Source organism: Culex pipiens, chromosome 2 (genome assembly GCF_016801865.2).
Source record: "Culex pipiens pallens isolate TS chromosome 2, TS_CPP_V2, whole genome shotgun sequence".
NCBI lineage: Eukaryota > Metazoa > Arthropoda > Insecta > Diptera > Culicidae > Culex > Culex pipiens.
Window position 1 is genome coordinate 149,262,590 of NC_068938.1, and position 22,963 is coordinate 149,285,552.

Sequence of the window (22,963 nt, forward strand, 5' to 3'; positions counted from 1 at the left end):
AATTATATCATAAAAGTGGTAATATTCAATCTTCCAAAATTACAGCTTCCAAATTTACATTATTTTTTTCTGTGTAGGTCAATCTTTGATGTCAGGGGGTAGCCCCAAAAAAGCCCGGATTTGGACCACCCTAATGTACAGCTGTCAAAAATGCATTTGTATGTATGCATGGAGACTTGTATCGAGAAATTAAAAGTGAGAGTGTGTGCAACATCGAGTTAAACTTTCTGTGAAGTTGCTGTGAAGGTTTCCATGACACTTCGAAAAGTTTAACTCCATGTTGTACGCACACACTCTCACTTTTAATTTCTCGATAGAGTTATCTAAGCCCGAGTTCACGCTCTCTAGCACCCCATTTGTTTTGCTGGTGGGTACAAAATTTTACCTCAATCTTTTTCGTGTACGTACACGCAATACATGCGCACGTAGATAACTCTATGGACAACCAATGAGGCATATGTCTTTAGTAGAGGATGACGATTCTCGAGATTTTCAATTTCCCGGGAATCTAGAGTTGAATTTAGCAATTTCCCGTTAATTAGAGCGTCCAATTTCCCGGGGTTACAGAATTCTCGGGAAACGGAAAATTTATAACAAATTCCCGGGAAATTTTAACTTAATCGAAAATTGTTCTGATCTATATTCTTCAACAAAATTGTATAAAATAGCAATTTAATGATCAAAATTAGTGCGAGGGTCAATTAATGCCTAAACCGCTTGCAGAAAAAAAAAATCAAGAAAATATATAAATATTCTAAATTTATAGGCTTGCAATTCGTATAACATTGTTGTAAAAAAATAATCATTTGAATTTTTTGTGCAGTATAATTTTTCTAATCACAGTGTTTGGACAGCGAATGAAATGAATCCATGCTTCAAAACCATACAATTTCAATTAATTATGGAGTTGTGAACAGTTTGAGAGAACATGAATAAAGAATAATATTGAGATGACGTTGAAATGAAAAAAAAATCATGAAGAAAATATGGATTTGTTGACAAATCTTTTTTTCCATAACAAATCTTACACATTGAATTCACCTTAAAACTGCCTTTTCACTAAAAATATATCTTTTATGAAATCACAACTCAAAGTTTTTAAATATTTGGAGCTAGATTTTTAAATATGTTTGCATTTTTTGTACACCTTCTATACAATACGAAGTAGTTTTTTAATGATTCAGCTTAAAAAATGACTTCGGCTAAAAGAATTTTCAAAGCAATGAAATAAGTTAAGACGCTGTTTCATATTAATTCCACTTACGCTCTGTTAGCTCAGATGAAAAATCTTTTTATTAAACTGTAAACACTTTTAAACAAATTAACCAAATTCTTCTTGCACAACCCTCTTTGAAACATCAAATGATTTTTTTTCAATTTTCATCTAATTTGGCCATGTTAACATAATCATGAAAAAAAATAATTAATTTTGATCTTGGCAAAAAGAGTTACCATACTTTTAGATAATATAAAAACAATTTTCGTTTAAAAAACTAACCAGAATTATAATAGTTAATTTTCATTCCAAAATATCGTAATTTTTGTTGCTTTACGAATAAACAAGATCCCAGTTGTAAAAGCTTCAGAAACCAAGTCAGAAACTAATATTATCTGAAATATACCTTGACGTGAAATTTTCAGACGAACTGATAAGTTATAAGAACATGAAATTGAATTAAATAAAATAAAATTGAGTGTTTTCATTTTTTTTTTTGTAAATTAAAAAATATGTGCCAAGAAGGAGGAATATGTATATGTATATTCCGCTTGCATTTCGGGAATTCCCGGGAAATTTACAAATTTCCCGGGAAACAGGAAATATTTTTTTCCGGGAAATCCCGGGAATTCCCGGAAATTTTTTTCGCCGGACGGGAAACTGGACGCTCTACCGGGAATTCCCGGGACCGTGGAGTTTTTTTTGACTATGCCAATAGTGGCAATAATAAAAATAAGTTATAAATTCGTTTTTTTATTTTTCAATGAATTTACTTACAATCAGTCCATACTTATTATATGAAACGTATATTTAAGTATCCTCAGTATTTAGAGGAACTATATCTACCTTTAATTTTTTTCTGAATATGCAAATACAAGATCGTTTCTTGACCTTTTCTTGACTAAAAATTTTAGTTTAAAATGTTTTCGAAATGACGTGAAACACAGAATGACATATTGACAAAAAAAGGAAATTAAATTAGGGACTTAAGAATTTAAAAACAAAACAGAATATGAGGATTGCTATGATCGAGAGAGGATAAGTAAATTGAACCTATTTTGAAATGGCTTTACCCCTTTAGAAATAATAAATAAAAATAATATTTAAAAACTTATGATTTCATTTCTGGGATGTAACTGCTAAGTATACTTTAAGGTACATTTTTTTTGGCTTCTCCCAATTATAATTTAACAATTTTCCAAATAATTTTTAGTTTATATAATTTTGCTTCGATATTTATAAGTTCAAAACTTCTCGGGAGTCTCGACCAAATTTCCCGGGAATCGAGAGGTCCAAAAATGGCCGATTTCCCGGGAAATTTTTCTCGGGAATTCCCACTCGTCACCCTCTAGTCTTTAGTATTTCGTCATAGGGAAGACCCTCACAAAGTTTTAGCCAAATAAAAAAAATATATAGGAAGTAAAAACTTATAAAATCGGTCGATTTCGTGGAAAATTGCTCTAGTTTGTAATACTTATTTTTGCAATTCCGTCGTGAAACTACTTACTTTTCCTGTCATTGAACGACGAAATAGCCTACTTTTCTGTACCAAAAATAACAGAATCGAATAGCAACGCTTTTCAAAATAAATGCTGAAAAGTTCTACTTTTCAGCACTCAAATGGGTGCTGAAAAGTTGAACTTTTCAGCACTTGTTTCGAAAAGTAACACTTTTCAACATTTTTTTGATTTAAACGATTTATGAAACATGAAAATTTGACATAAAATTCCACTCAGTGTGTGTTTTTTTGGAATTGCAAAAAAATGTTGTATGGAACTCATTGCAAAACTTGATTTTTTCAGCACTCTTCGTATTTATCCAACTCGGTGAACCTCGTTGGATAAATGTACGACTCGTGCTGAAAATATCCTCATTTTGCAACTTGTTGCATAAACTACTATTTTCATCTGTAATGCTTTGTGTTTAACGTCCCATCCCAGAGGGTCCCGGAGCACCAAAACTTCTTAGCATGGTGCCCCCAACGAATAATTGCCCAAAACCAAAACTCGGAGCGTATGGTGATGTGTCTCCACGCTTCTTCCTCCTTTGTAGATTCAGAATTGTGTTGTTGTTTGAACACTCTGTGCTCAAACTGAACCCATTTCAATGAATCATCACTGAAGTAAACTTCACGCAGTAGGCCTGGCCGGTTTAACGATTGTGTTGTTTCGATGCATTCTAATGCAATGATGCATTAATGAATAACAAGAAGAAAGCTAGGTGTAATTTAACCTAAGGATTACTCCAGGATCCCTTTGAAAGATTGGCAGCGCTAGGGTTTGATTAGATTGATTAGATTAGTAATGCTTTGTATTTAAAAATGGTTTAAGTCTACTTGAAAAAAAAATGATTTATCACTTCAGAGTGTGCTTAGATTATAAGATTATAACACTTTTCTTGAGTCACATAGTATTTGATACTCATTAAAAAGATATAAACAGTCTAGGACAGGTAGTGGAAATTCTCGTATATTTGACAGGTAAAGCACTCGCTCGTAACTCCATCCAATTTTCAACCAATTTAAACAACTAATTTTGCAAAACTTTTGATATAAACTTGCTTGCTCACTTCTTATTGAGCTATTTATCACTCGATTTCAGTTGAAAAAGTGCTGATATGGCAACATTAGAGGCACGCTGAAATTAGATGCCGTTCTCCTAAATAACTGTTGAAAGCTTTATTTGTCAGCTCCGAATCAATGTTCTATTTCTGACACATTCGGACACTAATTGAAACGCGTTACGACTTTCCTGATATACCTTTTGATATTCGACTCAATACTGTAATCTTCCATCAAAAGAAATTCCCGCCTGGTTGATGTGGGACGTGCGACTCGATTGAATGGAAATAAATAGCGCTCGTAAAAAGATAACGTGTAATGCACAAGATAGCAAGCCGGATTCAAGCTTTATACCTTCGCGAATGTGGGTGAAATTGAACCCTTGGAAATTTGCAGTCATTGAGGGTGTGATAACAAGCTTGGAAAGCAAACCGGCAGATCCTGGTCATTGGGGTTGGTCTGAATTTATTGCATGCAAAAGACAAACAAATATTGGGTGAAAATTACGTAATGGTGTCAAATGAAAGACACCTCGAAGGCATGTTACAGCTGGTATAGCTCACGTCTACCGATAGTTGTTGTTCCAAAAGTGCCATGAGATTGACCTTTAACCTGCGTGTCCGGCGAAGCTAACGGTTCCATTCAATTTCTGTTCAATACCTCAACGCAACGACGAGGGGTACTCCAACGAAACTGCACCTCACATGAGTTGTTTCGCGAGAATGATGAAATTCTTTGCTTGGAGGCCGTCGCAGGTGAAACTCAAAATCCCACCCGGCACCGGCTATTTTTTTCGTTGGCACGAACTCAGCAGATTCCCTTTTTGCTGTGACGTCAGAGTCCGAGTTTGCTTTTTGGAGGTGTGTCAGGCCTTTGCTTGGCCATTGCGCAAGCTAAAGCTCGATGTAGCAAGGCCTGACCATAGCGTATACGGTTGTATATGGGAACGGTTTTTCTTCATTAACATTTTTTCAACATGCCTCAATCGCACCAATACAGTTCTGTGAATGAGTTATTTTTTCTCACGTTGGAGAAAAAGCTCACCCACGTTCAACAAACACACACAAAACGCGAAAATGGAAAATGTGAATTGCATCAAACCAAAATAACTCCAACAACCAGTGGAGATTATCTCAAATGTGACTTAAAAGCCATACACTCTTGACTTGATGAATTTATAGCGCTCAAGTGCAAATTTTCCGTGAATTAATTTCTTTCAGCACAAGCTTTATGACAACCGTTGTCAGTGCAAAATGATTGCGCACATTAGTTTGCGCCTTCCTGTGTAAATACCTACATCAGAGTTGTCGACGTCGTTTTGTTTGTCGCAAACGCTTATCTTTATTGTGCCACAGACATTAAGTCAGCAAACCAGCCGATTGACCATAGACTAATATTTAAGACAACCCTTGAATCACCCCTCATTCTAACAGTTTCGTATCTTTGAACTTTAAAAACAAATTACTGTCAAACCTTTTTGTATGGTGTTTGACAGGTGTCAAACAGAAATTAAAAATTTATAAAACTTAAACATTCTTCTAAATTACTTGTTCATAAAGCGCGTTGTTGCAGCCAAAATCACGAGTCTTAACTCGTGTGTCGTTTTTGCATGCATCCAAGTAGAGACGTCAGGCAGAATGAAGTTGGGGAGATTCACGCGGTGACGGTTGTTGGTGGCGGTTAGACGGAAAGAATATATTGCCTTATTTTGTTGGGAAATTTCATTCGACTTGCTGTGGAGCGTGTGTGGCTGTGGGAGATGTGTTGGTATAGTTCGGAGTTTTTCGTGTATTAGTTAGATAAAAGTAGATATGAAGAGTGTTGCCAGATAGCTGCCTACACACGAACTTAGTTTTTATTTAGTAAATGTTGCGATGTAGGAAAAAAATCTTTTAAATTAGTTTTTCTTGTCACCCATGCTTTGACCAATCTGTGCTTAATCAATGAATTTTTTTTTTTCAATGTTTATAGAATTATTCAGATTTTCTTTTTGTTATTGGAAATGTGTTAATATTTTAATTGAATCCAACTAGAACAGATCAGGGCTGCCTGAACTGCTCACCATTGAAAAAACGGCTAATATCCACTTTTGGCAAAAACGAGTTATTAGCACCGGGTGGTATAGGATGTTCCAGCGCATCTTCTGAAACTTGAATTTCACTAAAATAGTAAAATAGTGTAAATTGCCTTGACGGAGATTTGGTGGCAAACACTAAAACGCGTTTTTCTCGGAATACTTGATTTGGCATAAAAGCCGAATTTTCAATTATGGGCAGTGCAGGACTGCAGTTATAATAGCGACGAAAGTTAATAGAACACGTATAATCTTCGTAATCGATTAAATTCTCAACTGTTCCATTCAAAAGTCAAAAATATTGTTAGAACAGCTGTTTTATTTGCACACAGTAAAAATCGTGGTAAAATGACATCTAAAAAGGGATACATCTTTAATGTAAAAAAAAGGTTTAATTTAACATCTAATAATGTGTTAATTTACATCTGGCAATAACAAACTGAAATTAAATTCAAGTATTTGTCTGGATTGTTTGTTTTAAAATATGTAAAATGTTTAAATCATTAAATTCATAAAAACACAATGATTTAGTCTGTTTGTCGACCGTCCTTTTTAGGGTTCAACTGTACGTCAAAATAGTCGCCACGTGCTTCGGAATTTTAACTAATTAAAGGGTGGTTCGAAAATTGGTACATCGAAGGTCGGATACTAGGAACATTAGACCCAAAATAGGGCCACAAATGTTTCAGTTTTTCGGGCTTATGCAGCGATATAAGGTTTTTTTTTATCAAAAAGTTGATAATGCCTTTAAAAAACAACAACATATTCATGTAAAACAAACCAAGCAGCCTTTGAGAATACATCAAATTAAAAGTGCGCTATGTTTAGAAGGTTCAAAATAGGAACACATACCCTAATTTAAATAAACAAATATTTTTATAATTGTTTCGCAACTTTGTTGCCTTGTAGAATAAGATTTTATTTTTTATAAAATTGAAGAATACGAAATTTATAAATAAAATATTAAATTTTGTGTTGATGATTACAGTATTCAAGATGGTTTTTTTATCAATCTAAAAATTTTCGGATCCTCAAGTTGTTTTCTACAAACAACCAAAAGGGGACAAGAAAGCAGAGCCATCTGCTGAGTTTTTCTTCAACTGCGACGCTCACGCTCGCTTGCGCACACGCACACACACTCAACATCATTGATGATATTTGCCGTTGTGGATGCTTTTTCTCATTCACGCATAAACACACTTTGGACATTTTTTTTGGAAATTCCATTTTTGGAAAAGTTAACGTCTACTAGAACGATGAAAAAGCACTGTTTGTTGCCATACTCAAAGTTGTCTTGTTTAGCCAGGCATTTGTTTTTTTTTTTTTTTTTTGCTAATAAATCAGTTCTTTTCATTTACTGCATCCGTGTTTATATCGCAAAAACACAAATCGCCGCCGAAAACAACAAACAAAATATCACTCCAAAATCAGCCCACACCCAGAACTGGACATCGGCATACGAGAGGATAAAGAGCACGATTCGGTAGTAAAATGGTACTGTGTGCGGACTGAGAGAATAAATCCCGAAGATCCCGAGAGTACTTTACTCATGGGTTCATCTTCAAAAAAAGTTCATCTATCAAAAAAAAGGTACCGGTACCGAGCCTTGAACCTAAGACCTTCGGCATATTGAACCGTGCCTTTGCCGTATGGGCCACCATGATTCGGTAACTAACTGGCGGTCATGTGTCCATATAAGCCACTCAATAGGATGAACTGTTCCAATGAACGAATGAACACGCGAGAGTACTATACTCTCGCAAAATAGCACTTTCCTCTCGTTTCTTTTCGTGAGTACTATCTTCTTGTTCTTTAACTTTGGGTGCATAAAATTCTCAATTTTTTAATTCAATCGTAACCGCTGAACCGTTTTGACGGTTTTGATAAGTTTCAAGAACTCGTAAAATTTTCTCTTCCTCTTTTCGCTCACTTTTTTCTCAAAAGTGTATACAAGTAGTGCGTGCCGAATCCGTTACGCGTCGCTTTCGTGTTACCCATTTTTGAGCGAAGTTGGATGGGTTTAGTCACATCCTTTTGCAAAATTTCACTTCGGAAAATCGAATCACAAAATTTTTTGCCTTATTTTTGATAGTCGAGCTTAAGGGGTTACATACATGTAAATCGACAAAAAAAAGTCAGAGGTTGGTGTGAGCACACACTAAACTTTATTTAAAATCTGTTATCAGGGCATTAAAATATACATTTTCATCTATTATCAAAACAAATTTGAAGACATTTGGTTGTATCATTGCCGAGATATAGCTATTTATCAGTTTCCAAAAACGGGAGCCACGATATCTCCACACTGCCTTGACCAAATCGGCTCAACATTTTTGTGAAGACTCGTTAAACCGGTCCTGTGTGCATGACGAAGAAAAAACTTATTAAAAAAAAATAAAAATATTTTTGTGTTTTTCATATAAAAAATCGTCAGTTTTTGATTTTTGTATTTTTTAAAAAGCATAATTTCAGAATCGGGCTTCGTCGTGCACACGGGATATGTCTTGAGAGTCTTCACCCCAAATTTTAACCAATTTGGTTCATCCCATCTCGAGATATCGTGGCACCCGTAAATCAACTCTGTGTTTCGAGAAAAACGCTCAGAAATTTTGACAGTCCGCTTTGCGAACGGCAAAATGTTGAGCTTAAAATCGTCTCTAACTCAGTTTAATCATGTAATATCTTCATGAAACTTTCAGGAGTGATTGAAAATCATCTTTTTAGTGGATTCAATAAATTTTCTGTATTATGAAATTTTGCGATTTTCTACATGTATGTAACCCCTTAAGTATGACTTTTAAATACGCTAAAATGATTTAGAATTCTTAATTCCGAAATGGCGGAGATGAAATATTGTAAAAGTGAATTTTGTAAATAAATAGGAAAATAACGATTCATAATGGGGTAGCCGAACTCAAATTTGATGTTAAAAATAAGAAAGAAAGAAAATATTTTGTTCGTGATTTGATTAACCGAAGTCTCATACAAACCTTCGGATAATCTAGTCTGGACTGTGTTTGCAATATATAGTTAGAAGGTACGGGCATAATTTGCATAAATCTCAAATAAAAGTGTGACTGGACGCAAAGGTGGCTGACCCAAACATATTGAATTTCAAGTGAGATTTTACCTATGAAGACGTTTTTTCAGAAATTTTCAATACAAGTGGCGTGTAGCCAGTTTGGTCACGCTCATATTCGGGATTCAAGTTGAGTACGCCCATACAATTCAGCCCTGTGATGGAAGGCGAAAGTTAAAATTTAATTTGGTCCACTCTAATGATCATACCGTGCGTCTCCAAAACATTGTTTTGATTTCCATGGAGTCGCATGGTGTATTGATATTCATTAGCCGTGAAGGTCTAAGTGTTTTGAAACATTGAGTTTGAATGCATGCATTATAATATAAAGTAAAGTGATGATTCTCTCAAATGTTTCTCTGAACTGAAGTAAAGACTCATGGAATCTTATAAACCAAGTTATGGATATTATACTGAATTAGATGACGGATGATCTTCCACAATGACAAATCTTAAAAGGGGTTCCCCCAAATGCAGACACCGTATACACCGGTCATCGTTCCCGATCTGGAATTTCCTGACAATATCCAAAACTCCCCGCGATATTACCCTCGCAACTAGTACCACTGCCAGTCCGCGACATACACACTCGCGACGATGACTCTACGCTGGTGTTAGTCTGAACCGCGTGTCTGTCGTCACACGTACAACGCACACCGTGCGCGCGCGTGTATTCTTACAGTAGACACGGTCGTCGGTGTTATATTTATAGAGCATATGGCTCTGACGACGACGACGTCTGGCAGAACATGAACCAAACCAACCAACCAACACATGTACGTGCAAAGTATTGCTGCTGCTGCTACCATCAAGGTGACCTTCCTGGACATTTTTCCCCGTTGCGATCAAAATTCACTTTCCGAACCCAGTTGTTTTTCTGACACGCCGGCAACACGACCACGACAAAGTGTGTACAGCGAGTTGTAGTCCGTAACTTGCAGCGATACAGTTCAGAGACCTTCGTAACGATTCTTCGGAAAGAGCCCCCCCGTCACTGGAGAGCTCTGGAGCGCCCCAATCGATAGTGCTGACTATCCGTCGTTAACCGTGAAGTGTCATTTGTCACACACGTTAGTTCCAGCATCGAGTTGATACCTACTACAACAGTGCAAAAAGGTTGAACCTGTGCCGCGCGAGCAATCAAAATACAAATATTTTCTTTGTCCAAGCAAATTGCTGCTGCTATACCTCCAAGTCGCGGGTATAGAGAACGGAGGAGCGTTTAGTAGTAGGGAAGTTGTAGCGTACACATTAGTACACACATAGATTAAGGTGCAGAGGAAGAACCAGTCGTCCCCTCTGAGGTTTATCAATCGCGCGCGACCTGGCCAGACCGATCGTGAGCCGTGTGAGTAGGAGAAGTGTTCAATATAGCGCTGAATAAGCAAGAAAACGGTCTCAGAGAATCGACGACCGCGACTTAGACGACGACGACGAAGTCGACGACGTGTAGCAACAACAACAACAGCAAAAAAAGTATAACATTATATCAGGAAATCGCATTTCGCACCAAGAAGCAGGGTTTAGTGCTGAGCCAAACCTTGCCGTCGAAGCAGCTCGTGAGCGACGTCGACTAGTGCTAGGCTATTGAGAGAGAGTTTAGTTCCGCCGAAACCGCGAGTTGAACGTCGCAGAAGAAATCTTGACACCCCCGGGACACAGCACCAAACACTTCGGACGAGATGGATTTGGTCAAGCCGTTCATGGATCTGCACGTGGATCGAGTGAGCAAGGAAGTAAGTACATCCGTGGGGAGACGACTCCATGACGTTGGTTAGGTAACAGCACCCAAAGCATCAGCTAGAGGAAACCTCCCAAAAAAGTTGTTGTTGGGGCAACACACCTTTCCAAGACACATCGAGCGCCTGACCTTGGTGGCTGGCTTTGAAGGACGATTGGAAGAGGGTGGGTTCTCTGGCTTCTATCACTTGAGGGAAGTTCTGGGTGGTGACCCGCAAATGTTGAACAGGTGACATTCATTAGACGAGTGTTTTCATTCAAAAGTTTTTGATAAAATCGAGGGGCTCGCCATGGCACGGAATGACGAAATCGTATCAAACTTGAAGGTGAAGCAATTCCTTACTTCATTCGAACTCAAAACGATATTTTTGGGGACAAATGAAGAGATACTAGAATTGCGTCATACAAATAACATCGGCGCTATAGATGTAAGAAGTAAAAGTGAGAAGGCTTGGGAAAGTGAAGTAAAGGCAGGAAAAATCAATGAATCGACTGCCCACGACGACTTTGTGTGCAGGCGTGCGGACATCAGAAGCGCGTGTGTTCTATGAAATTTTGGAAAGCGAAAACGGCGCTGGCAAAGAGAGAAAGACGGACGCAGACTGTTTACATTAGATTGGGAAGGTGCTGGAACGTTCGGTGGGCAAAGTCGAACTGATTTCGGAAGTGTAAACATTCCAAATTTGGAAGCTTCGAATGCATTAAATTGATCATCGTTGTTTATGAGTTGATTGAAATACTTTCGGCATCGCTTCAAACTTGTTCTATGATGTTTTTTTATTCAAAAAAATATATTAAAACACATTTTTTAAGTGTGTAACACCTCACCCAAACAACCCGTTATTTTTGCTCACCGATTTGTTTAGCTATTTTAATAATTAGTTTAACTCAACCCATGATTGATCCGGAAAACATGTTTATCAATATAGGGACCATCCATAAACCACGTGGACACTTTTTTGGGAATCTGTTACCCCCCCCCCCTTCGTGGACAATTGTCCATACAAAAAAATCTTATTTGTATGGGTCGTGGACAATCGCCATACCCCCCCCCCCTCCCTAAAGTGTCCACGTGGTTTATGGATGGTCCCATATCTGAGATCCAGCTTTAAAAAAGTTTATATTAAACTTTTGATAGGGTTTTTGATCTTGGAGATTTTGAACGCGATGGAAAGGTCTGTCCAATACCTTTCTAAAATTGCATAATGTTTCTTACAGAAATCACCCTTTTTACAATCATCCAAAACTTAGTCAAACTAATTTTTAAGCATAACTATATTGAAGTACTGATTTTGGATAGACTTATGTGAACCCAAGGCAGAACAAATGAGACCAAAACGGTCAAAATCCGTTCAGCCAGTCCGGAGAAAATCGAGTAACATTTTTTTTTCGACACACTCACACAGACATTTGATTCTGAGTCGATATGTATACGTGAAGGTGGGTCTAGGAGGTCAAATTAAGATGTTCACTTTTCGAGTGATTTTATAGTTACCTCAGGAACGAAAAACCTTTAAGGCCTTTTGAAGTTTATGTCTCCCATTGAAAAATATTTGCATCATTTAGTATCCCGGCCAAGAAAATATTTTTCTAAGAGGATATATGCAAAACTAAGAATCAACTTAGAAATTATTCAATATCAGGTAAAGAATTTGATATGAAATTAATGACCTTGATGAAATAAATCAGATTTTCTAATAGTTTAAGAGGAATTTGGTCAAAAACCCGATCCGTTTCTTTTGCTTTACATGTAGCTTTACGTTTGGGACAAACTTGTCTTGCGTTTCTCTCAGCATGCTGTTTTTGCATATGGGATATTTATGCGCACATGTGCAGTATATCAACAATAAAAAAACACATTTAAATTATAAATTTAAAAAAAATATCGTTTTGAGATGTCATTTTAATACAAAACAAATGGCCTTGCTAAAATAACTCAATTTTTTCCTATGGTTTTAGAGGTATTTGTTAAAAACCTGTAAAACAAAAAAATACTAGTTTTGGTATCCAAACGTTTACAGTTTTTTATTTGTTATCGATATCAAAACAATATATTAAATACCCAAAATCAGTATGATACCAAATATTGGTCTAGATTCTAGATTTATCCTTGAGCTTTTTTATCAAGGGATCCAAAATATCAAAAATACCAGAGAAAATTCTGACATTGCATTTCGCTTGTTATTCATTTCTCGGGAACATTGCGCACACAGCAGCGATGGCATAATCATCATCAAAAGAAAATCTCTACACGTTCATCAAGAGAAAAAATCCGTAGGGAGCTTGACTCTCCTCTCTCGCGCTCGAAAGATCGGTAAAAAAAAGTCGAAAAAATCATCGTCTTGATTATTCGGCGGAACATCTTTTTCACTACTAAACTTGCAAGTGTAACGTCACACGTCGAAATATTACCTGTCACATTTTGTAGATGGACAATGTGTGTAAACAAAGTGAAATAAATATTATAAAGTGGTGCTGACAAGGAAATTCACAAAAAATCATCAGCAGATTGATTTTCTTGGAGAATTTCGGGAGCGATTTTCTTTTGCGTGATTTGCCTCCTCTTTCTTTCGCGGGTGAAGAAAGTTCACAAGCGAAATTGATTTTTTTGCGATTATTCCATCCCTGGCACACAGTAAAAAATAATGTAAATTCGGAAGCTGTAATTTTGGAAGGTTGAATATTACCTCTTTTATGAGGTAATATTACCTCAATTTAGTCTGAAAAAGTGACATTATACCAGAAAAGAGGTAAAACTACACAATTTTTCTGACATAAAAGATGTACCCCTTCCCAGATGTAATATTACCATGATTTTTTTTCTGTGCATCCCTCGGGAAAAGTACTCAATATCGCAATAAAAAAAAACAACATTTCAAAACTTTTACCAGTATAGCCAATGATGTTTTCGAATTAAGTGGTAACATTAATAAGAACAAATGAATAAATGAGCGTGAAGATCTGGTAAACACTTTTAAATATCTAGAACGTGGAACCTTTTGATGATCTGGAATCCCCATTCCAGGATAACTTTACCAATTTTAAATTCCGATCATCAAACAAAAATGAAAATGATATTACAAATGATTTGGACTAGAAATATTCAGACTAATGTGAGTATTCATGTTTTTAGTATCAATCGAGGTTTTTGTTTTTTTAACCAGGAAAAGTAGGAAAAGTTGTTGTTTATCTTAGGCCAAACTTGGAAAGGTGTCATAGAATCCTGGCCAACTGGGATGAAAATTCATTAACGGAAATCTCAGACTAAGGTAACAAAAAAGTAGAATTCTCGCTTAATTTTTCAAAAGGTCCTATGTTCATAGGAAATCCATGGCGCATTGGTGGTTTTGAAAAAGTCATCTAGAATTATCTTTATGTCACAATCGCAAAATTCTACGTGATGTGTTCTATGATTTAAATTGGAATTTCCACCACAAGTGATCATAAATCCATTAAAGTGGAATCTCCCCGGGTCAAAACGACCTTAATTGGTTTCGCTTTGCGGTGTCCTTCACGACCAACTAGAAACGGATTTCAAAGCGGCTACAATTCCGGGTAGCTTCCAGTTTGATTCCCTCAGGGATGCACGAGTATCAGAAAGATTCCTTCACCGCAAAAGTTCAACAAAGAAATATTGGCGATAATCAGAATGGGGCGTGGCACGATATCACTCAACAGCCCTAGTGCACCGGCTTCATTAGTGGCCAGTTGCCGCGTAAAAGTTACATCTTCAAGGTCACCCACTTCACACACAGTTCCTCAGGGAGCCGAGTATAAAAGTATACTTTCACTCATACACCTCGCGCATTTAAACACGACGCCGATCTACTTCTAGTAGTTAACCAATACCAGCTTTATCCGCTGGCGATACGCGCATGTATCGATCAGCGATCGGTTTCATCGGCGTGTTTACTGCGTAGTTCACGATTCTTCCGGTTTGTCCAGGCGGACGTCCTTTGATCGCCACGAACCAGATATCGCCGACCGGCCAAGCCGCACACCTTTCGGCCTTGAGACCGTCATACCGGAAAGCTCGCGCGTCTCAACCTACAGGTTCGATCAGGACAGAACAGTTGACAGACGCCTCCGGGTTGGTCCGAAGCAAAACAGCGTCAGCAAAAAATATTGTAGGAATGTACCGCTGATTGTTCCGAGTTCAACCTGTTTGCTGGTGGAAGAACTCGCAGTCGGACGAACCCCCAACCTATACAAATGTGTATACAACAGTCGAAGATCCGATTACCGTTCGATCGCTGAATGTTGAGCGACGACGACTGACGGTTGGGTTGGCGTCCTTGAATTACTAATCTGCGATACCTGGTAGTCACGCTACCGCACGAGACAACAGTGCGCTGTGGTAGAATCGGACAGTACCTGTACGACAACGCAGCGGTACGGTTGGTCGGTTTCAGCAACCACCCCGCCACCAACCGAGGAGCCACATATTTCGGCTAAAGGTTAACCAGTGCAACTTAAAAGTGAAACTACCGGTTTCGGCGTTGACGAACAGAACTGCTCGACTTTCGGCCAGCGATCTTAATTGATGAAGCACCTTCTCGAGCAATGAAAACACTCTAAAAACAATAAGCGAGCGTTTAACTACGAGCGGTTCAATGACTGAGCTGACCCCTCCACCCGGGGCGGCAAACCAGGTCATGTACGAGGCGAACACTAATTGAGGTCGGTCTCTTTCTCGCCGGGATGGCAAACATAATTGAAGATGATTGATCGTTACCGGAGCCAACTGTCGTCGACTATATGAGGGTGGAACATCTTCATTCAAATGTTGAACCGGTTCGTAATCGTAGATTTTGGGCTGTTACGATGGTTGTTTGACCACAGACAAACAGACATGAAAGTCGAGGTCACTAACTTGTCCCAAAACTGTAACGGTCATTTTTCAAAAAATCGAAAAGCATGGTAATTGTTTTCCGGATTCACCACCAGAGGCGCCATTGTGCTCAGCGACCGTTCTTTGAAATGACAGCTTTGAGCTTTCCTTTCTATTTTGTTTTGGTTGCTGACAAGGCGACAACGCGTGGAGTTATTCACCGTAATTTTTTATTTTCGAAAATCTTCGGATCGAAGTCGTTTTTTTGGGGCCTCCCGTCGGATCGATCTTAACGAAGACCATGCACTAGGTTCCGCTGTTGTTTCCGTGAAGCCGTGCCTGTTTATCCGATGGATTGGGCTGCGCTTGTTTATGCAGTGATTGTTTGTCTTAGCGGGTGGTTCCATAAGTGCAGTTTCTTTGTGGCCGGTGCAGGAGGAGAGCTTGCCACAAGCTGCACAGTCTTGATCTTTTTGGCACGTTTGTTGCCACGTTGATGTTGGCGAAGTGGAGGAACCCACCGCACCCATCTGTCGGTGGGTGGAGTTTCCAGCGCCTTTAACGTGTTTTGTTCGCTTGACGCGACCTGGTCCCGAACTTGCCCAGCGACTTGTTCAGGCACCCAAAGGAATATCCTAGCTGCTAGGTCAGATTGTTCTAGAGCATCGCGGTAGACACAATGCGAGCACGGCGTTGGCCGCTCTCCCACCTCGTCAGTATGAGCGTGGCAACGGGCGCGCCGGGGAGAGCTGGGCTGGAGAGAGGGAGGCTGTGCGGCTGGTGGCGGGTTCTCCTTTTGCACCGGTTGTTGAGGAGACTGCGCCGATGGAACCGTCTTTCCAGGCAAGCAGTCACTACGCATAGAGACACGCAGCCACCCCGCGGCTCCGCTTTCTCAGCGGAACCAAGTGATCGATCTGATCCGGTGTTGTCCAGGGCACGGCACATGTTTTCATTGTGGGAGTATACTTGGCCAGTGACGAAAAGAACAAACTGACCTCGCAGCCGCGATTTTCCTTTGTTTATGATTGCCTTTGATGCTTTGGTTATCTGTCAACATATACTTATACATACATACACATGTACTGCTGTCCTTGCTGTCATTAGGGAGACAGAGATTCTAGGTATCGAAGATAGATGTCGTTAGTGGGCAAACAGAATTCAAATTTAAACTGGTCCCACTTTTTGAACCAAAAGTTGTTCGAACTTTCATGTCTGTTTGTCTGTGGTTTGACTTTAGACGTCAAGAAGTTGGCAAATCGCGTGACCGGCAGTGATTCAGCACTCTGCACGTCGTGGACGTGCGGTGCGATGCCACCCGACGTGATATAATTAATATTCTGGGGAGTTAGCGTTCGTTCAGTTTAATGATGAAATGGTTGGTTTTTAAAGTTTAGCGGTTTAACCAATGATTATGGCTTGCTCTTGGTGACAAATTAGGTATCAACCTGCTCCCTAATTTTCAACTAGAAATTTATCGATTCTCAACCATCCAAAATGATGTTCTTTAAAAAAAGTGCTTGGTGATGCTTTTTTCCAAGTGTTGGCTTTAAAACATACCTCTTTCCGCTATCAATAATTCGACATAGGGGAAATAAACCATTTCTCAGCCTATTTCTATATCGGCCCATCAGCACTTTGATAATGAAGTAAAGCTTTCTTAAAGTGTTTTTGACTGTTCCAAAGTAACAAAGAGCTCAAATAAAAGTGAGCAAGCAACTTTCCATTATTGACGTATCCAAAAATGTTGATTAAATAGCGGAAAACTGCGAAACTGACCTTGTATAAACAAAAACTACAGCACGCGATGTAAACAATAACAAACACGTTTTGTTTGGCAAACCGTTTTGTGAATTGTGCCGAAGTTTGAATGAATTTGGTTACTGGAGTTCCGGGTTATTGTTGAAAATGTTTAAAGTAGTCGGGCATTGACATGTGACAAAACGTCCTCAGCCTAAATTCCTTTTGGCCAATTGTCGCACCTGCATGGTGTGATGGCACTATAAGATCACAACTACCTTCTTATGTAAAGTGATAATATTGCACGGGGGTTTTACGGTTTTTTTTTTTAATATCTCAGAAATGAAATCGAATTTGAGGATATGTAAAGGTCAAAAGGTGGTAATATCACATCTGGGAAGGGGTTCATTTTTTATGTCGGAAATTGTTCAATTCGACCTCTGAAAATGTGTAATTTTACCAATTTTCTAAGATAGTGTCACTTTTTCAGTCCAAAATGAAGTAAAATTACATCATAAAATAGGGAGCAACACCAAAATCCCTTCTTAGAACAAAGTTTCATGAAAATTGTTAAGTTTTACCTTCTTCTGAGCTTGAAATACTGAACTAGAAAATTCTAATAGTCTTTTGATTTGCAATCGTCAAAGCAATATGTGCGCTGAGAGCTGAACGCAATTAATTAATTTATGAATCTTGAACTTTGCATCAAAGGTCAATGGAGTCTCGTGGTGTTTCAAACGATGTCCATTCATTATTGTCGATTCCGGCCGATGAATGAATGGCTGTCACACCACCTACGACGCTACCAATAAGTTACACAGTACAACCCTTTAAACGTGACAATTGAGCTCATCTGTAATCGTCCGTTCGTCATATCTTCGAACGTTGCGAAATAGCTCGCGAAATCACCCATACCTTTCGTCACTCGACTGTCGGCGCCGCCAGTCGTCGGCTTGCGTCATTCAGCGGTTTCCAGGAAAGTGTCGACGCAAAAGTATCCACTTTCGTAAATTTATCAATTGCAACTGGCTCCCTCATTCACCGCCAATTACCGATTCAAACTGCGTTTGTAATGCAATCTTGTAAAAAAAATAAATCCTGTTTTAACCAGTTTCCGATTGAGGTTATGTCTGCAGGAGCATTCCTTTGGGCAATCTCGAACCAGAAAAAGGTGGGCGTCTGGGTTTTCCAATCCTCCTCACCGGGACCATTCGACCTCCACCAAGAAATTCCTTACAAAAAAAAGAATCCCAGCGAGAGTTGGTCTTTATCGTTGATCTTTAATCTCTTCAGTTCTGACAGACGAGCGAGGGGTGGTGGAGCACCCCCTCCGTTTTATGACGTCAAAGCGGTGCTCTTGAAACTGCCGACAAAGCTGTGTGTGTGTGTGTGTGTGTGAGTGAGTGTGTGGATAAAAGCTCGCTCACAAACGCACCAATACAGACGCAAATGGGGAGCTTTTGTCGTTTCTATGTGTTTGTTAGTTTGTGAATTAATGTGCGTGTGAGAGTACTTGCCCTTCATTGATCACATTCGAGACAAACACGTGGAGGCTGATAAAGTGTGGTTGTGAGGGTTTGTTTATATGTGCGCATGTCCCGATTTGAGTAAACAACGGTGACGTTCTGTCAGAAATCTGACACTTGGTTGTTTGTTAACGTTAGATGTACTGAAGTATCATGCGTTTCCATCGCTGTTACAGCTCAAAAAAGCAGTACACACTCAAATAAAATTACATTTAAAAAATAACAAAGCTACGTCAACATTCTAATAAAATCAAAACAACCTTAGATCATCCCAAAGGACCATCGAATGAGCCATTCACCGGTCAAGTTAATTTTAGTCACCCACATCCGCTCTGTTTTACCCCGAGCTCACGAAAATCGAATTTGAAAAGTGACTTGAGAAAGAAAAATTTTAGCTTGTGAAGGAAACACAAAAAAAAAACAACAACCACAGACACACGGACGGCTCATATCGTGTTCGTGAGCTCGTGCTCGTCGGATGACGTGCCTCCATTCTGGGCGACCAATCGTGACGCTAGAGGCTCGTCGCGTTCGTCGGTGTCGGTGTCGGTCGGTTGTAGTGGCGGTTTTCCTCGTGGGCGTCAATGGGCGAGCTCTCCCTCTCTCTCTCTCGCGAGGTGATTGTGTAGTGGTGAAGGGTTTTGAAACTGTATTTTTGTTGTTTTTTTTTTATCCGGCTTCGATGTAATAACAAGATTGTGTGGGCGGATGAGGACGGATTCTTTTTTAATCGGGCAAAAGAAAGCAACTGTGTGGTGTGTGGGTGCAATATTGGAAGAAAATAATACACAAATAAAATGACTGGCACAAAAAGAGCTGGATAATGATGTAGTATGCCCTTGCCTTTTGATGATAAGATTGATGTTCTTTTTGAGGGCGCACATAATGATTAACTTATTAAATTTGGTGAAAAAGGGTCAATCCAACCATAATCTGATCTGATCTGATCTGATTTAAATACTAAATGTAAAAAAAAACTTGAAGCAGACAAACTATCAATTGTAATTCGATTTTTTTAATTTTTCGAAAAAAAAAATCGATTTTTAGGTTAGAAATTTGATAGGCCACGTATACTCTACATATTTTTACTATTTGTCTCTGTGAAATATGTGTACTTGAGAGTTCATGAATTCACGAATCTAATTGTTATAAGGTTGTTTTGAAATACCATGCGTTTCCATGATGCATTCGAAAGCTTTGCTTGTAAATAAGTTATTATTTTTTAATATTTTTGGTGCAATTTTAAATGGATTAAATCTGGACTACATGTGTAGACTGTAAAATATCCGAGAATGTCCCTTAAACTTCTGTGGAAACAATCTTATTAAAATATTCATCAATGTTTTCCAAAACAAAAAAAAAGTTATCGCTTTTTTTAAGAAAATATTGTCCCCACCTTGTTTTATAGAAATGCGCTGCAAAATGGCTTCTGAACAAAATTACACGCTTACATTTTTTTTACCGAATTCAGTAAAGTTTACCGAATTTTCAACTGCTGAATAGTTCGGTAAACTGGAAATTACCTAATTCGGTAAAAACTTAAGAAACATAAAATTCTGTAATATTTTCTTCATTTTGACAGATGGTTTATGTTTAAAATTATGATTTTTTTGAATTTCAATATTTCGGTTACTATTATCTTGTTAAAAGATTAACTAAAAATATTTTTAAAAAAATAAGCAAAATATGTAACAATTTGTTTTCAGTTGATTGCACTGTTTTTTATGGGAATGTTAAGTCATTGGAAACATGCTTTTTAATCCCTGATTTCAGAAAGAAAAAAACAAAACGTCGAAACAAAACTTCAAACATTGAAAAAAAAAATGCATCAGCCTAATTTACATGAAACATTCCTTGTAAATGAAATCCCCCTTTTCTATTCCCAACTCAAGCTCAACCGTGTATTGGTGGCCTCATTTCATGACTCAAATTTGAAGCTTAGAACAACAAAAAAATAACACCAAACAACTTAAAAACTCATCCTTCATATGTTATTCAAAAGCAACGACCCGAAACCGGCCAGAAACCGCTTCGCGATCGTCATTCGACATTTTCCGACTTTCCCGGCTTTCCCACTTCACGTCAACTCTGAAACCCACACACAGCCACACTAGAGAGAAGCGAAGCGATGCTCTATTTTTATAATGGTGTAAACGTTTTGACTGTCAGTTGAGCACACAAAAGAAAAGAAAAAGGAAAATTCGTGGAAAATCGAACCCCCTTGAATGATGGTATCTGTTATTTTATCTTTTGGGTAAGGAAGGAGATAAAAAGTTGAATTAGTTTTACAAAACGATATACTTTTTTGCAAAAAAAGTTTTAAACTCAAAAAACGATTCTCTTAAAAATACAAAAAAAAACAATTTTCGTCAAACACATGCCAAGTGGGTGTAAAAAAGGTGAACTTTGTAAGTGTTTTTGTTTACCGGGCTTCCCGCCAATGACGTACATTTGACGTCATTGCGCCGAAGAGATGTGATGGACGATTACGCTCATTAACGTTGCCGGTAATCACCAATACACTCAACCCCCGGTGGTTGGTCATTTTTTCGTTTGACACATTTTTAGTTTGTACCCCGTTGGTTGGTCAAAGTCAAACTAAAAAGTGACGAACTGTCACTTTTTACATGGCGCTCACGCACACTATCAAAACAAACGTTTGATAGTCTGTGTGAACTGCGCGTAAAAGGGGTGTCAAACTAAAACGTGACCCCGTCGTTTGACAACAGTTGGTGTCAAACCATCGGGGTTTGAGTGTATCGGACTCTTCTGCTGCAGCAGAAGTGCTGTTTTTTTTTGATAATTGGGTCCTACAATGAAGCTTAGATTGCTGATATTATTGTTTACAGCGATAAAGCTTATTTTTCTGAGTACAATGACCCTTTGTACGACCACAAAGAGTTTAAAATGGATTTTTAAATCAATTTTGAAAAATTAACCTCGCGGTCCTTCTTGACAGAAAAGCTCCTACTTGACAGCTCGTTCCAAGGGGACCATAGTTAATCCATCGAAAAAATGTTGTCTTGTCAAAAAAAAATTTTGCATTAAAATGAAAAAAAGTGGTCAGAAATGGTTTTTAATCGTGTTTTTTAACGTTGTACATAAAAATTGACATAGGGCTTTAGTACCCAATTTCTGAAAACCAAAAAACATATTCTTGACTTGATATTCACAACAAATTGCAGAAAATAAACTTTAAGGTAAAATAGGTAAATAAAAATAAGTGTAAAACCTATTATGGAGACCAATCCAATCAACAAAAAAAAAAGTTTTTTGAAGGTCACCCTAATGTATCAAATTATTCACATAACTTCACGTTCTACTCTTGTTTACTGCATCGGTTACTCCACGGTTTTAATGAAAAAATAATGTGAATCATTTGTCTTAACGCTACAAAAATGTGACAAAAGCCACGTTTTTTTTTGCAGTGATAGCGAATCCCATTCAAACCCGGTGTATAAGTCGCAACAACAAAATACTTTGCACTGCAAAAAACAGCGTACTTCCCGCTGGAATCAGTCCATGTTATTTTTCCCGCTCGACGACTTGTTTACTAACGAATCGGTATTGTTTACCCACATCCTAGTGCTTTCCATGGAGTGACAAGTGACACACACACGAACGTGTCACTATAATGGTATGGTGTGGCGATTTGTTGACAAACTTTGTGCCTGCTTTTTTTTTTGTTGTCGTCCGTGATAAGACATCGTTGGCGACTACTAATCAGCAAACACTCACTTGTATACCTTAACCACCGGTGCCGTTGTGGGCCAGAGGCCAAAGGTGACCCGCCTGGCACTCAACGTGACTTTGGGGACGCGTTCTGATAAGGGGAATCGTGTGCACCAGCTTCATGGTGTTTTATTCATCACGGTGTATGAAGTGCAATTAAACGAAATAATCCATTCGTTCAGCTAGGTAATCGATTCGATGTGGAAACTTGGACAAGGTTTTTGTAACAGATATTTTAGTATCATTAAAACTACACGAGCTATCGACATAATTTTCGATTCATTCCCTAAAGCACTGTCTACAAAATAATTTACAACAAAATTTGACTATTTTTAACATTTAATATACAGAGTATTGCAGGATTGGGTCTGTGCAAGACAATGTTGGAATAAGAAGACAAAAAACCTTGGTTGCTGTGCACCCTTAACGCAGCTATTAGGCTGTGGCAAACAAACAAACTCGCAC

The 22,963-nt window shown here is 38.3% G+C and overlaps 1 protein-coding gene across 2 annotated transcripts in view; it reads left to right on the top strand.

The window, feature by feature from the left end:
• Positions 1 to 9,796: 9,796 nt before the first annotated feature.
• LOC120423256 (hexokinase type 2) overlaps positions 9,797 to 22,963 on the top strand; it is a 33,748-nt gene continuing 20,581 nt past the window's right edge. Inside the window, exon 1 of one of the 2 annotated variants that reach the window (XM_039586978.2) lies at positions 9,797 to 10,665. In XM_039586978.2, the coding sequence (XP_039442912.1) occupies positions 10,612 to 10,665 (54 nt within the window). In that variant the 5' untranslated portion in view covers positions 9,797 to 10,611. The remainder of the gene's footprint in view (positions 10,666 to 22,963) is intronic. The other variant, XM_039586977.2, reaches the window with a different exon arrangement.